This window comes from Chinchilla lanigera, unplaced genomic scaffold, assembly GCF_000276665.1.
Source record: "Chinchilla lanigera isolate Chin_1 unplaced genomic scaffold, ChiLan1.0 scaffold00007, whole genome shotgun sequence".
NCBI lineage: Eukaryota > Metazoa > Chordata > Mammalia > Rodentia > Chinchillidae > Chinchilla > Chinchilla lanigera.
This window is the reverse complement of record NW_004955408.1, coordinates 12,756,935-12,771,793: the sequence shown is the minus strand read 5'-3', so window position 1 is coordinate 12,771,793 and position 14,859 is coordinate 12,756,935. Positions and strand designations below refer to the sequence as shown.

Genomic DNA, 14,859 nt, shown 5'->3' with positions numbered 1-14,859 from the left:
TTTAAGGTGCTGAATTATGTTTTCAGATACTAAAATAATGCATTCAATTGTCTCAAGCTACTATTCATGGTTAAACATTTCGTTGGCAATTAATATTATGGATGGGGGTGGATATGGTAAATAATTTAAACCTCAGTCTCATTCCTGTCATATGCATTTCTTGATCAAATACCATAGATTTTACGAGTAACCATGTCCCTGCATAAAGAGTTCTATGGCTTTTACTCTACAAGTCTAATTTGAAAAAAGAATTCTTCTCAAGGGTTTAGAAAGTAATTCATAAAATAGGAGGAATAATAAATATTGTGCCTTAACTCAAATACTAGTATAGAGGGATTTGGTACACCTGGGTGTAATTGTAGTTCATTTCCAGAAGAGATGGGTTGAAAGTTTACCGCTTGGAAAGGGAGCAGGATTTGCTAACTCTCATATTTGCAAAAAATGATTATGTTATCCTAAATGAAAATGCAGCTTTATTAACAACTTCAATAAGCATTGCATTTGGGAAAAATCTTTTTAATAAAAAGTTACTTGAAGTTCACTCCAACTTAAAATATACAAGTGTGGAAAAAGTACTTACTCTGATTTATGTGTCTTTTGGGGGTATAATTATTGGCTTTTTACTCACCTATGTAAAACAATGTACTTTTGTAAATGGATTTCTGGCCACTTTATGCAGGGATTCCCTCCCCCACTTTTTTTTCTTACATAAAAAGTAAGCACTGTCAATCAAGGAATTTTAAGGTTTATTTCCTCTCTAGAAATGATTGATAGCCTTTTAGATTTACAAGTTGACAAGTTAAAGGGTTCTATTGGTATAATTATGTACTAAATTCACAGTCTTTCAATTTAAATGTCCTTTTAAAACCGCAAGATTATCATACCTGTATTTTGAAAAGTGGGCCAGTCAGTTTGGGTTGGTATACAAATTGCTTCCATTAGCCTTGGGACCTATTTGAATTTAATACAGTTTTTTAAAGTTAGTAGTAGTACGAATCTTACTTTTAAAATTTAGGTTAATGGAAAATGCATTTAAAGTAAAGCATGTGGCAACTGTTTTCTAATGTATAGCTGAATGCCAGAGTGACAAAAACTGTCTTTTTATTCAGGAAAGGAGAAAATGTGTGGTTGAATACTCTGTCTGGCTAAACTAAAAGAAAAGCTCCACTTACCCACTACTTACAGGATCAAGCATAAAAGGACAGAGGATAGAGCTACCATGTTTTTCCACATTCTCAGATAAGACAGGCTGAAGATATTTTGTATCTCAGGGAGGAATTCTTGAAACTGATAGACAGACTATGCTGTGTTTAATTTAAGGGAGTTTAATTAATAACGGCTCAGCAAGACCAGTTGCCTCCGAATGTTATTACAGGTCTTTGAGTCTTTTAAGGAATTATTCTTGGGCACTCAGTTACTCTATGCTAGTACTCCACAGAGATTTATCTTTTTCTTGAAATAATACCAATGTTGGTGGAAGGCTCTATAATTTCAGATGTGAGGTTTGGAACCAGGGCATCCTCAGTACCTACCTCTTTATACACTCTGTCATGTGTCTCAGAAGACCCATCTCTGTCCCTCCCCTGCCTCCACAATCCTCAGCGCATAGAAGGTGCTAAGCTAGCAGGGTCCACTGTGTTGCAGCAACTTTTGAGCAGAGACTTTAGTTTTCCTGCTGTTTAAAAGTAGATGTCCCCTCAACAAACCCATATTTGTTTTGATCTGAGCTTCTGAACTAAACTGAGTGAATGCTGAGACCTCACATCAAATATCATTTTACTTTCTGTTTATGGTAAGGAATACAGAATTTGGTCAGTAGCAGAAGATAAGATGAGGGTGGAAACAGCCCGCAAAGAGATCATTCATATGATCGCTGGATGATCTAATTGAAGAGTATCAATTAAACTTTGCACTTCCCAGCTATTTCGGCGGCATCCATTTTGCAAATCATGTTCTGCTTTATTTCCTGAAAATGTTCTAATTGTTTGACTTCTTCATTGCAGCGCTCAATGAACCTACCATTGATTATGGTTTCCAGAGATTACAGAAGGTCATTCCCAGGCATCCTGGCGACCCAGAGCGTTTGCCAAAGGTCAGGAGATCTCCTTTTCGTGTTATGGTTTCTGAATAGTTGGACTTCAGTGATTGGCAAAAAGTGCTGCTATGGATAAAAATTAACTTAAAGATAGCAGGCTCATGTTGTGCTTTATGTGTTTGGGTCTATAAGGTAAGAAGTCATAAAAGTAGTAAGCTCTATGTGCTAGGCATTGCTGTGCTTACTTTAACATATATTATGTCATTTCATCATCTCAAAACTCTCTGAGGTTGGTACTATTACCTTTTCTGTTTTCAGGGGGAGAATAATAAAGCCAAGAGAATTTAAATAATTTGCCCAAGATCACACAGCATGTAAACTGTTAAACTGAGTTTCAAACCAGAGTCTGGGTTAATTAATCACCATATCATACCAATTCCTGTGAACAAAAAGAATACCACATTTTTACCTACACAGGGATCTGTTCTTGCCCCTGTCAGGGATAGAAAGAGCTCAAATGAAAATTTATTGGAAGATCTTGAGAGTGGGCGAATAAGACAGCCTCTTTCATCCTGAGGTATCTTTGCCTATTTAGAAAAGAAAGTAAAAATATATGAGAAGTGAAACAAAAATTCAAGTCAGAGTAACCCATGACATACAGTAATATGTGGTGAATTATTGTTAGTGCAGAAAGAGGGAAATGAACCTTTATGGACTACTGTGTACCTGAGGAACTTGGGACCTGTGTGGGAGAGACTGGCAAACTCAGCTGATCGTAATAAAAAGCAGTGGCTGATCATGAATAAAAATGCAACCAAAGTTTTGTTAGAACTCAGCATAGACAACAGTTAGATGCTACAGAGGTTCCAAGTGCAGAATTAGTTGAGCTGCTTTTTACTGTTGACTGACAGCAAGAGGAAGTCATTTATGACACAGGTGAAAATCATGAGATTGAATGAGTCGTAGCTGAGAGGTCCTTTCTTGCTGGAGCCAGTCTACAGAGCTATCATTTGTAGGGCAATGCATTCTTGTAAAACACGCACAGAACTGAAGCTGACGTCCCTCCTAGCTCAGCGAACCTGCTTGAGGAATCAGGTCAGCATCAAAGTCTACCTGTGTCCTGGCTGCCTTTGTAGGCATAGATAGGCCCCAGTCAGGTTAGGTTCTTCCCGGGACTCCACTGCCCCTCAGGCCAATGCACACATGTGCAGGGTGGGGGGTCACAGAGGGAATACCTGCTCAAAGAGAGGAAGGACCACGACAGGCACTAATGTCTGTCTGTCTACTATCCCGACCTCAGTGGGGGAACCACCTGGCTTTCAGGCTCAGCTCCAGAACAAGTGTGTATGGGTGACAGTGCTGAAAACTTCTTGAAAGCCCCTCACCTGAGGAAGAAACTCACAATGCATCAGCGTATTCACATCTTGTATTTGAAAGGGATGCTCCCTTCCTTTTTGACCCTGAGTGAGTCTTAGACAGCAACCGGTCTCTTGGCACGGCATAGATTTTCTATGGAGATATTTACCTTCGTGTCCCTCTGTCTGGCAAGAACATAGCTCCCATGCACTTCCTGGGGGGCACACTGGTAAAATGATGTGTGTCTACCTAATGGTCAGTGCTTTACCTGTCTTAGTGGTAGAACAGGAGCATGGGGAAAACCCTAGATTCTCAACATTGTTCTCTTATGGGAGCATCTTCACTTTGTATTTAGCATTTGACTTAGCATCCGATATCTAGGGTCTGCTGGAGAGGTTGAAAGGCACAGACCGCAGAATCAGGTTGGATGGACAGGTGGGGCTCAGAGCCTAGTCACTTGCTTGTGAGGCAACCTATATCAAACTTCTTTACTTTTCTGTGTCGTAATTTCCTTATCTGTCAAGTGGGGATGGTGCATGTGCTATCGTGTCAGCTTGTTAAACTTTGCTTCCCGCTTAATAGAAGGCAACTATGATTATTTGCCAGTTGATGAGGGTGGGACCCTTGCCTGTGGGTTTTCTACCCAGTTTCTGCAGCTCAGGAAACCCTAATCCTATGAGCAGACAGGTGTCTTCTGCGCCTCATTTTCTTCATCTATAAAGTGGGCGTAATAATCATACTGACTTCACAGGATCATGTAAGAATCAAGAGGAAATCCTGCATGCGCCCTCAACATAGTATCTGGCCCCATAGCTTCCCCTCTAAAAACCTTTATTAAAACTAGGAGACAAAGCTGATTTAGTAGTTGAGATCTAAAGAAGCTAAGCAGTGTTTTTCTTATTTGTGAGGAAAGGAGAGAAACAGGGACATAGGGCTGGTTTTTGTGTACTTACTTTTGAAAATATTTTTACAGTTGCATGTTATGTTCAGAGATGTTGGACAAATAGCAGACACGTGTCACTTTGTCCCTGGTGGCCTGATGGTGAAACACTCAACCCCCTTTTCCTGGGTTTACGAAGAGTAATCAACGACACAATGGATTTGTGTGTTAAGGAAACACTCCACAGCTTGCATCTAGCCACTTGACCGTGCACGGACTGAGGCCAGAGCCCACCCCAGGAAGCTCTCTGTGTGACTCAGAGCCCAGTGTCTGTCCTCTTGGCTCCAAATGTTAAGGTGGAGCAAGGGTTCAAGGGCAGGGTCAGGAAGTGGCGGATGGAGCCAGCACAAAGTATTCTTGTGGACTTGGGAGATTTATACTCCCACCGTCCATTGTTAGGGGGATGAAAATGGGCCCCACCTTTCTCAGAATCATGGTCAGTGTTTGTCAAACAGGAGTGTTTCCGTGAGCTCCGGACCACACACCTCAAAAAACAAACTCCACTTTATTAAACCCATGTGTTTGTGAATAGACAAAGCTAGATTCATACAACCACCCACATATCCTGTTAAATGAAACTGCTCCAAAGACCAAACAGATAGCTTTCCATAATAATATGCCTTTGTATACAGGCTTATGCATTTTCAGAGAACTTGGGCATGCTTTTCTTGCAGCCTGTCTTTCGAGAAAAGCTGGAAAAACAGACAATTTTTCACATTTCCCAAACAGAAGCAAGCAGAGTCCTTCTCTGAAAGTCATCCTCAGTGATAGTTGCTGCACACACATATTTTAAATACTATAATTATGCTAACCCTAGATGTGTTCTGGTTTCCTTTTTCATATGCACAGGGAGAAAGCCAGTCTAAAGGGTTTAAATCACAGCATTCTGTTCTATTTCACCAGACTTGCCTTCTGTGAATCATGGCAGAAGGGGGAGGAATGTGACTTGGGGGTCAAGGTTGGGTTTTCTTATAATGTAGAGGTGAAGGGAGAGGGGAGCATGGTCAGGCAGAAAGGCTGGGGTACTGATGGTTCAGTGATGAAATCCAGAAACACTGGGCAAGGTGCTGTCTCAGTTCTGAAGGCCAGAGATGTTTCCCCTCCTTGTCGGTTTCTAGCTCTCTTCATGAGTGCCCCCTGAGCTTTAGCATCAAGCAGTGAGAGCGTACCTTGCGCTTAGCATTCCCCATGTTAGCTGTGAACCCTGGGGAGCAAGGATATGTTTACTGTGAGCCTATCATAAGGCCAGCACCGTTCAAGGCTTTTGCACATCATGGAGGCCAAGAGAGGGGTCTCCTAAGCCAGACAGATGTGGACTGTGGAAACCAGATCCACCTCTTGGAGCATGCAAGTCTGAAGCCTCAGGTTTCTCCTCTGTAATGCGGCTGCCCACGGCGTTGTCATCAGGAGTTAAGGAGATAATAGACAGAGGTATTGCTGCACTCGGGGAGAACATAATAAATGTGGACCACTCATCGCTGCAGTGTGTGCCCCCCGTTCCACAGACGAGGAGTCAGAGCCCCAGAGCCTGGAGATTTGCGGGGTGTTACAGCTAGCATGTTGGGAAGCTGAGACTCAAACTCAGGTCCTTGGGTTCAAAAGCCTCACTGTGGCCACCACACTGAATTCCCACTTTCCCTTCCAACTCGGTAACCCAAAGAATTCGTCCTCGAGTCCAGATTACCTCCTCTTTCCCCTTCCTCCTCAGAACCCAGCTCCGATCTGCTTAGAGTCTCGGCAGCTTTCCCTCATCCCTCCATGGAGAGAGGCTGGCATAGCAACCTCCACAGGGCACAGATTTTTCTTCCCCCAAGAGTCAGTCCCTCTTTTAGAGAAAATAAAGCAGTTTGAGGAAAGTAACAAAGGCTGCATTTGTGTATTTTGCTTTATGGAGCTGAAAATATCTGGTAAATTGATCCAGCGGGAGTAATAAATACACATTACTTTATCTTGTTCTCCATGTCCTATACCCCTGAGCCCTGATAGAACAACACCACTTAATAGACTTAAAAAAGAGTAATTACACTCATTGGTTGTGTGATTTTTCAGTCCTCCCAGCCCTGCTTGACCTTCTAATTTAGCTCACCGTGTCTAACTAATGCATTTATATTCATCTTTTATGAAGCATGTATGGTACAGAATCGACTGTAAAGGCTTTTCCAAGCTGTCCTCCTCCGTTTCCAATCTGCTTGGTAGTAAGGGGAATGGAGTGATCCATCTCTATATGTTCACATGGATAGAGAGCACATGTGCATGGCTGGAAGCATTTTTTATCCTTTATGAAACATAATAAAAAGTATTTATTACATTTTTTTACTTTAAAGCTTTTATACATTCTAGCATTATTTACAGCTAAACATGCAGGCAAAAGATGTGAGTGTTTTAAAAATGATTACTGTTAATGTTTCTGCTTGTCAGAAGTGCTTAAATTTTCCTGCACTTTGTCTAAAAACTTGGTACTGTTGCCTTTTAAGAACAACACATTTAAAAGATCTTGCAAGTCAGATTTGCAAACACTGCTGACAGTTTGTGATGAATGATATTGCAAAATTTGCAAGATGTTTGTCATTTCGCACAGCCGACATATTAAGGAATGGATTAAGAAACTCGAAACCCCTATGGAAAACAATCCTCCCAAACAAACCTCAGCCAAACCTTGAACCCCGAGAGCGTACCCGAGTCTCTCACCCGGGTTTTCTCTCCCAGCTTCTCACTCAGCCAGTGGAACCCAATTGTTCTCAGTGCATTTTCTCTCGCCATATGGTCCCCTCATTACCATACACTAAGAGTCCATATGGGAAACTTGTGAAATGAACTGTATTCATTTTAACTGCCAGATGAGCAGCCTTTTGCTTTGCAAGCCTAGCTTAAGTCATCTGCTGTCTTCATGTTGTTATGGCAACACAGCACCAATAAAAAATTCTAATCTACTGTAAGTGATCACAGTATTTTAAGTGCTTGCCTATAACTGCCCTCAAAGGAGAGGAGACAGGAGGGCTTCCATTCATCCAAGAAGCCAAGGGTTGTTCATTCCAGCAGGTGTCAGTACAGAAGCTAGCTGTCCATGGTGCAGACTGCGTGCCAGCGTGGCCAGGGAGAAGATGTATACTGCCAGGGAACTGGATTGCAAGGGGAAGAATGTGGGAAGGGCAGATAGTAGGTCCTATCGGTGGCTCTAAAAACACACTGACTGTCAAACCCCATAGTTGCTCAGGGAGACCCACTGTTCTGCTTTTGCTGTGGAGCCTGCCATGAATAAAATTCCAGGTTTGGAACAACTGAAGCAGCAAATCTTCATGGTGGCCTCTTTTCGGTGGCATTCAAAGCTCTCCGTCTCCACAAAGCAGCTCTTCCTGTACATGGGAGTGAGTCATTACAAACACCGGGCTAATTAAGATTACCTTAAAGTAATGGAAGTAGGGAGCAACACCCTTAAATATAAATCATTTTCACCTCCACGGGCCACATGGTATGTTACCTCTCTATCGCTCTATCTGTATTGAAAGTGAATGTTTATAGTCTCAGTTCATCAGTTCACATTAGCCTCATGCTGAATATTTAAACACAGAACAATTTGAACACACCATGAAGGAAGACAGTGACTGCACTTTCATTTGGAACAGCAAGGGCTCATCTAATAATAATTTAGTAAATCAGCCATTTAGTGGCTCAGTTGCACGCTGCACTGTGCCAAATAATATTCAGTTGAACTGTACACTTGCAAAATTGAAATTCAGGCTCCAGTCAGAGGCACTGTTTTTGCTCAGCAGAGAAGCGAGACCCAAAATCACCCTCCCTAAAGAGCATTCGTGTTTAGCGATTTATCATAAATACAGAGCTGGGGCAAAATAAAACTGGAGTCGGCTGTATACAATGTATTCTAATTATGTTTTTATTGTTTTAGTCTTTATACAAAGACTATCAGTAATTCAAAACCTGGAGTTGCATCAGTGAAAATACAAATAAGAAATCTTTGCATAACCACATTGCCTCCTAGCAGGAAAAGGGGGTGACTAAGGATTTCAGTAAAGGATAAAGAAAAATCCTGTATCAACATCTTTTTCTTGTACTCTGTGGCCCTTGTCTGTCTGTCTGTCTCTCTCTCTCTCTCCTTCTCCCCTCCCAGCGTATTCCTTTCAGTTTATTTTGAGACAGGGTCTTGGTAAGTTTCCCTGGATTGGCTTGAATTTAAAATCCTCCTGCCTCAGCCTCACAGAGTGCTGAGATTACAGGCATGTGTCACCATGCCTAGATTATTTGTTTCCTTTCTGTTGTAAGGAAACTCTATTAACACTACATCCAGCAGCGAAAGTGCCTGTATTCAAACAAAAACTCAGGAACAAATGCAAATCTTATGGTATATTCAACTCTATGGAAAACCACACTTGAGTTTGATTCCAGGAAACATTTTGTCTTTGCGAACATCTTGTCTCTGCATTCTCTTGTCAAAAACTCAAACACTGGAATGCAGTCCATTTCCCCTCTCCCTCCTCTATCTCTGCCAGAAAAGTTACAGGCAAATTCCATTCTCCATTTTAATCATGTGTTCGGTGTAGAACTTTGGGAGCCCCTACTACTTATTTGCTGTTATCAGTTTAATTTAGCCTAGACCTGTCCTGAGTACCTATGAAATTGTATGCAGCATTGTGTGTGTGCATGTGCGTGTAACTCTGGGAAAGAGATTGTAGCTTCATTAAAATGCTAGTGACCCCCCCAAAATAATAATTCTCACTTCTTTAAACTATTTTATGCTTAACTCACTTGTAGTAGAGTGAGTTCCTATTTTTACTGTGTTATGCCCATTTTAGAGATGAGGAAACTGAGACTCAGAGAGGAGTAACTGGAAATTTTTGACTGCACCCTACTTCATCACCATTAGTCCATTCGGAATCTCTGTAGTGGTTTGTAAATGGGGTTATTCCTCAAATAGTACTTGGGGCACACAATCCACACTGAGTTCAAGAATATACATAGTTTGCTAAAGCTCTCTGGAAACTAAGTGAAGATTATCAATAAATACTCTTGCTGGCTGTTGCCTGGGAGGCACTAACTGTGTTCACCGAACCTAGTGCTGGTATTAACCCTACTTTACCAATGAGGAAGCAGAGGCATACGTTTGACTCTGCTCCTGTGCAGAAGAGCATGGGTGTGAGCCAAGTCCCTTGCACGTGAAGCCCAGAGCCAGTGTACTAAGCACGGCCTCCTAGAATGAAGAAAAAGGAATTTCAAGGAGAGGCGTTTTTGCAAACTAATCGCAAAATCCCCCAGCTTGGCTGGGAGGAGGAGGGAAGTAGCGGCATCGACTGAGGTTAGCTCACAAATGGCTGAGGTAGGCGAAAGAGGCAGCAAGAATTAAAAACATACCCAGACAGACCTTGGAGATGATGCTCTTGGGCTGCAGAGTCATTGTGGTGAGGACTTGTAAAAGCAATCATCCAACACCTGAGTTCTGGAATTCTCTCAAGTTCTTTTTCAGCACTGAGCTCTTGATGAGAATTCAGTTTAACCTGCGTCGTATCACAGCCTGTGTGCAGAGGCACCGAATATAATTACTTGTGAATTTAAGAAGTAAGAGGAAGAACAAAGGACAAGCCCATCTCCACCTCCCAGACGCCAGCCTTGTCCTATTAAACCCCAAAGTCCTTAGGAGCAGAGACTTTACCAGGTCAGAAGCCTGCTCACTCTTTTCAGCCCTGAGTTACACATCAGTTAAGCATTGGAATAATAAGTAACAATCCCCAGCAGTCTTGAGTTGATGTATTTTAATTGCAGTGATACTCAAGACTGTCGGTAAAACCTTGGGAATCATTATTTACCGATATCATTCAGCTAAAGGTACCTGTGGTAACTGATGATAGTCAATAATTTAAGAAGCAAAAAGAAACTCTAGTTTGCCTCCTTAAGTATGTTTAAAATATAGCATAGTTCTAGCAGGAACTAGTTCAAATTCAACTATAGTAGATGTCCAAAAATATCAATATACTGTATTTATCTACACGCAGCTATATATACACACATGTATGTATATGACAAGTATATCTCCGTGTTTACTCAATGGTCATTTTTTTTTTTTCAAGCTAGATATTTGTTCTGCCTTGCCCTAGGGAAAGAGAAGCCACTGTCAGAAGACAAAGAAAAACAGAAATAGTTAATTTTTGCCTTTTTGTGTTTCTGAAAGGCCAGGCCTTGGCGACTTAAAGGTGACTTAAAAGATTTTCAAGGGTAATTCTGACTCTAGGCAGTTTTTGTTTCATGTGCTGACTTTACAACCTGCCCCTGAAAAAGGCACCTCTGTCCAGCGCTTTCTCTTTCAGCAAAGACTTTTATCCTGATCAGAAAGTCGATTTCCAAGGCCACTCGGCAGGACCTAACCCAGCGCGCTGGTCTTAAACCAGTACAATGAATTGGAATAAGAAGAGCCGGCTGGAGGTGACCAGGTTCAGCTCTGTTCCTCCGAACAGGTCACATCCACAAGGGTGCAGACAGCATTCCTCACTGTATTTGTGGCGGGGAGCACCCCAGGCTCCCATTCACCAATTACGATGACACCATTTAGAAGGGAAGGCCAGGAGACCAAAGAGAGAAGGGAAAGCCATTGTCATAACTCTTCACAGGAATATCAGCTTTCACAATGTACACTTAACTGCTGACACCTGAAAAGTCCAAAATTTTGCTAAAATGAAGCAAGTTACAATGTTTCTTTTACGAGATTCCCCTTGCAGGAAGGTGAGGCTTGACACCTCATGGAGACCAAGCTTAGTTATCCATCATAGCGAAGTCAAGCTGTCCTAGCTAGCTTCTCAGAGGTCACACGATCGAACCAGCAGCTCTTACAACTATATTATTGCTTACAGAACAATAATTGAGGTACCAGATAAAAATTACCTGGTCTAATAGGCAGCGAACAATTTTCACTCAATAAAATTGTAAGCCAAATCATTCATTTCATAACACTCTGGCTAATTTATTTGTTGACCTTTTAATATCCATAGCTCTTCAGTGGTATTAACTGCAACTCAGACCAAAATCTCTTGTTCATTTCACTTTCATTGATTTTTTTTTTTCTATTGAGGCAATAACAGCTGCTTGAAAACAGCCTTTTTCTTTGCACTGTAAAAGTCAATCATGTAAGTTAGTGTCTTACGTGGATACAGTTGCATTAGCTTACAACCTACTTTAATTTCATGTGATTCAGAAGTCTCCTACACCATGTTTTTAACAAAGGCAGAGCTTTCTGGTGCACCTCCAGCTATGCAGTATGATGATAGATAATAATATATTTGGGAAGCTGTCATCAAATCTGAATAGATAATCAACTTTAGAATTAGAGGAGGGCTGGGGATGTAGCTCAGTGGCATTAGTGCCTCCCTGGCAAGTGCGAAGTCCTGAGTTCAATTCCCAGTACAAAAAAAAGAATAGAATTAGAGGAGTATCCAAAGTTCCCCCCATATTTTCTCTGGGCTAAAATCCTTTGGATGCCTTAGCTTCTCATAGTAATGGCAGTAAACTCAAAATATTTAATTCCTTCATTTTGGATATGGCTGCTTATTTTGATTGTGCTTTGAAAATATTTTTTAAAGACTATGGACAAGTGTGCGCTAGAATGTTCTGTAGGGCAGTCAAACTTCAGCTGAATCTTCTTATATAATAAAATACTCTGAAGTCTCTAGAATGCAGGGTTATAAAATATAATTGTTACACATTGGGCATTTTATGTCTCCCTGGAAATAACCACTTGCTACCTACATCTCATCTATGCTCCTCCTTTCCATTTCAATTTACTGTAAAGTGGTCCTTAGCCGTAATGAGAATGCCCCTTTCAACAGAAATATGTTTAATTATATTCATGCTAAATGTAAGTGACTCTTCCCAGTCATAGGGCTTCTGAGTAAAGAGTGTTTAAAGTGTGACACTGAAGTCTTCTAATGATCTGCAGTAAGCTCTATTTCGAGAAGTTCATATTACAAGAAAAATGAAAAATCTGAGGAATGTCTCAGAGGACTGGAAGCTAAACAGTGCCCAAGTGTTATTTTGGTTTGTTTTACTCTTTCCCTCACTGCCTCATTATACTGATTTTTTAGAATGCATTGTGGAATTTTCCATTTGGCTGAATAAACACAAAGGAAGTTGGGATATCAAAGTACCCTCCAAAGAAATACATCTTGGTACAACTAGTATTTATTGGATTGTACATCGGCTGTGTGGGAAATAGGCCACAAGAAACTTGCAGTCAATTTTTCAACGCTTTGGCTTCTCAGTCAGTAATGTCACCCAGACTTTCAGATGTGAGTGGAAAAAGATTTAAAGTCCTGAGATCTAGACAAAGTCTGAACTCTGGAGTGAGGAAGCCAGGTAAAATCAGTGCTGATTTCATTGATAGATGCTAATGGTCTCTAAATCAGGAGGGATTGTACCGCTCTGCTTTAGTTTCTGTTGCTAATAGTTAGCTTGCTGCATTTTGAGACTTCTGATATGGCGAAGGTCCCTGTGACAAATAAGGGTCAGGGAAATGTGCTGTGACAGAAAAGAACTGCACTTCTTCCTCAGGGATCACCTAACCCAACTTGATTTTGTGAGTTGATGTTGTAGCTTATCTTCTGCTTTCTTCCACATTCGTCAGAATATCATGTTCCAGTGAGCATAAGGTCAAGCTCACAATGTCCTCTCCAATTGCCAAAGCATCCCTGGGCCTGAATTTTATGAGAGAGTTCTCAGAATCTGAAAATCTAACTCTGAAATTTGGAAATTTGTGTTCTGTTGGTAATTGGCTTTATGAGTTGACCTATAATGCATATGAATGAAAGAAACTTCAGCCATCTCCCCTGCTGATCTGGGTTTGAGTTTCTCAAAATATTGAATTTGGTTTACAAATGGGTGCAATATTGCTCAATTAGGCAACTTCCTCTTAAGCGTGGAAGGCTGGATATAGCCAGTAACTGTGAGCATATGAACTACATATTTGAGATCAAATGCTAAAGAGAAGACTTACAGTGATGGCAAACAATCCTCAGAGTCTCTTGTCATTAAATAGAAGGAAAAAGGAGTTAGCTATGTCTGCGTATTTAATGTGATATGCCTGGTTCCCATGGTGGCTTCCTGCAAATGTGCAAATACCTAAGTATTTTTAAAGGCCGGAGTACACAGTTAATAAAAGGTTGGTGTACATGAAGACCAACATCATGTTGCTAGTGGCCTATAACTTGAGATAATGCCTGTGCTAGACATGATTCATTATCTTAATCACAAAATTAAAGTGTAAACACAAGCTAGCAGGAGTGAAAGAGCAAATTCATAAAAAAGTGACATTAAAAAACTCACAGTGATCAAAACTTGACCTTTGAGAATTTATATATTCGATCAAAAAGTCTGTAGTGAAATGGGATGCCAAATTTAAGTCTGCTTTTATAAACCATACCAAATATGCAACTGTCATTTCATCACATAAATTATCCATGCATTTCTTAAAATCAGCTATATTCTGTTTATTCTGAGAATAAACCCTTCAGCAAGAATTTCTCAAGGTCTGTATTTTTCTGGTTGTGCTAGGAGCTTAGACAAAGACATTAAAGTGTATCCATGGCCTCAAAGAGAGTCTACATTCTAGCTTTGGAGAATGAAGAATTACATCCTTTGTATCAGAGCAAAATGGCTTTCAGTAGCATGTATTTTGTGCCATGCTTGGTGGAATAGATGGTCAAAACCATGTTTTTTTGGAAATATGAGAGAGATTAGGAGCCTGGGTACCAGTAAGGGTGGAATATTCCTGATAGAATATCATACTTATCAAGAGCTCATGATCGTGTATCTAACATCCCTGAGGTTGAATCCCTGCCCAGCTATCGATCAGCTGCGTACCCTCAGGGAAAGTTAGCTGACCTTAGACTCAATTTCCTCCTTTTCCAAATGGTGATAGGAACAGTATAATGAGGCCCTCAGCAAATACTGAATGAGTTCGTGTTTCATTTTCAGTAAATGATAGTTCTGTCTTTCATTACTATACCACTACGACTACCTTCAGTACCAAGCTTCAGAAGAGTGAGAGGAAATTCACATGGGTGTTCCAGAGAAGGAAGCCAGCAGAAGGAGTGTCAAAAGGAGTGAGGGTGTAAAGATAGAAAGGAGCCAAACCTTTTGCTCCTAGACCAGGGAGGAGTAACAAGAGGAGAATAGAGGGCATGACATTTATTCAGATGCAGAAGAGACTGAATGAAGAAGCAGAGCCAAAGGGTGTGAGCAATCTTGTGTAACTCCCACAGAACCTTGTATCTAAGTGCTACAAAATTAAAGAGTCTTGCAAGTTGATGGAGAATACTATTCACATGTGATAACTAGGGCATAAAGGAGCTCAAGGATTATTCACCAACTGATTGGTTTTCAACATGAAAAGTAAGCCTGAATCTTCTCTTTGTATTTGTAGCCCATTTAGCATTTTTATAGTGAAGGTTCTGAGTCATAAGTGAAACAAACAACAATTACATTTGAACTATTTTTTTGGAACCCTGCTTCTCACTGAGTCTCCCCAGTGCTT

At 40.9% G+C, this 14,859-nt stretch overlaps 1 protein-coding gene across 1 annotated transcript in view; it reads left to right on the top strand.

Annotated features, from left to right (window-relative positions):
* The window catches only part of Ebf1 (early B-cell factor 1), a gene marked incomplete at its 5' end in the record, with an annotated part of 385,808 nt that overhangs the window by 349,907 nt on the left and 21,042 nt on the right, over nucleotides 1–14,859 (top strand). The window contains 1 exon segment of the mRNA XM_013508845.1: nucleotides 2,004–2,092. Coding sequence (XP_013364299.1) covers nucleotides 2,004–2,092 — 89 coding nt within the window.